Source organism: Gavialis gangeticus, unplaced genomic scaffold (genome assembly GCF_001723915.1).
Source record: "Gavialis gangeticus isolate Ggan-Ray unplaced genomic scaffold, GavGan_comp1, whole genome shotgun sequence".
Taxonomy (NCBI): Eukaryota; Metazoa; Chordata; order Crocodylia; family Gavialidae; genus Gavialis; species Gavialis gangeticus.
Genome location: NW_017728992.1, coordinates 185,779,573 through 185,779,831, shown reverse-complemented (window position 1 = coordinate 185,779,831; position 259 = coordinate 185,779,573). Strand labels below are relative to the sequence as shown.

Sequence of the window (259 nt, the reverse complement as noted above, 5' to 3'; positions counted from 1 at the left end):
CGGGCGCCCTCCTGCCGTGGGCGCCGGGCCGGGCGCTGGGCACCCACCCCAAGAAGGAGCCGATGGAGGCGCTGAACACGGCGCAGGGCGCGCGGGACTTCATCTACAGCCTGCACGCCAGCGAGCGCAGCTGCCTGCTCCGCGAGCTGCACCGCTTCGAGTCCATCGCCATCGCGCAGGGTGAGGCCGGGCTCGGGCCGGGCCGGGAGGGGTGGTCCGGTCCTGTCTTGTCCTGGGGCGGGGGCGGGGGCGGGGGCGG

At 76.8% G+C, this 259-nt stretch overlaps 1 protein-coding gene across 2 annotated transcripts in view; it reads left to right on the top strand.

Annotated features, from left to right (window-relative positions):
* Positions 1–6: 6 nt before the first annotated feature.
* The window catches only part of TMEM65 (transmembrane protein 65), a 77,396-nt gene continuing 77,143 nt past the window's right edge, over positions 7–259 (top strand). The window contains exon 1 of one of the 2 annotated variants that reach the window (XM_019528129.1): positions 7–115. In XM_019528129.1, coding sequence (XP_019383674.1) covers positions 63–115 — 53 coding nt within the window. In that variant the 5' untranslated portion in view covers positions 7–62. Of the gene's footprint in view, positions 181–259 lie in introns of both variants that reach the window. The other variant, XM_019528131.1, reaches the window with a different exon arrangement.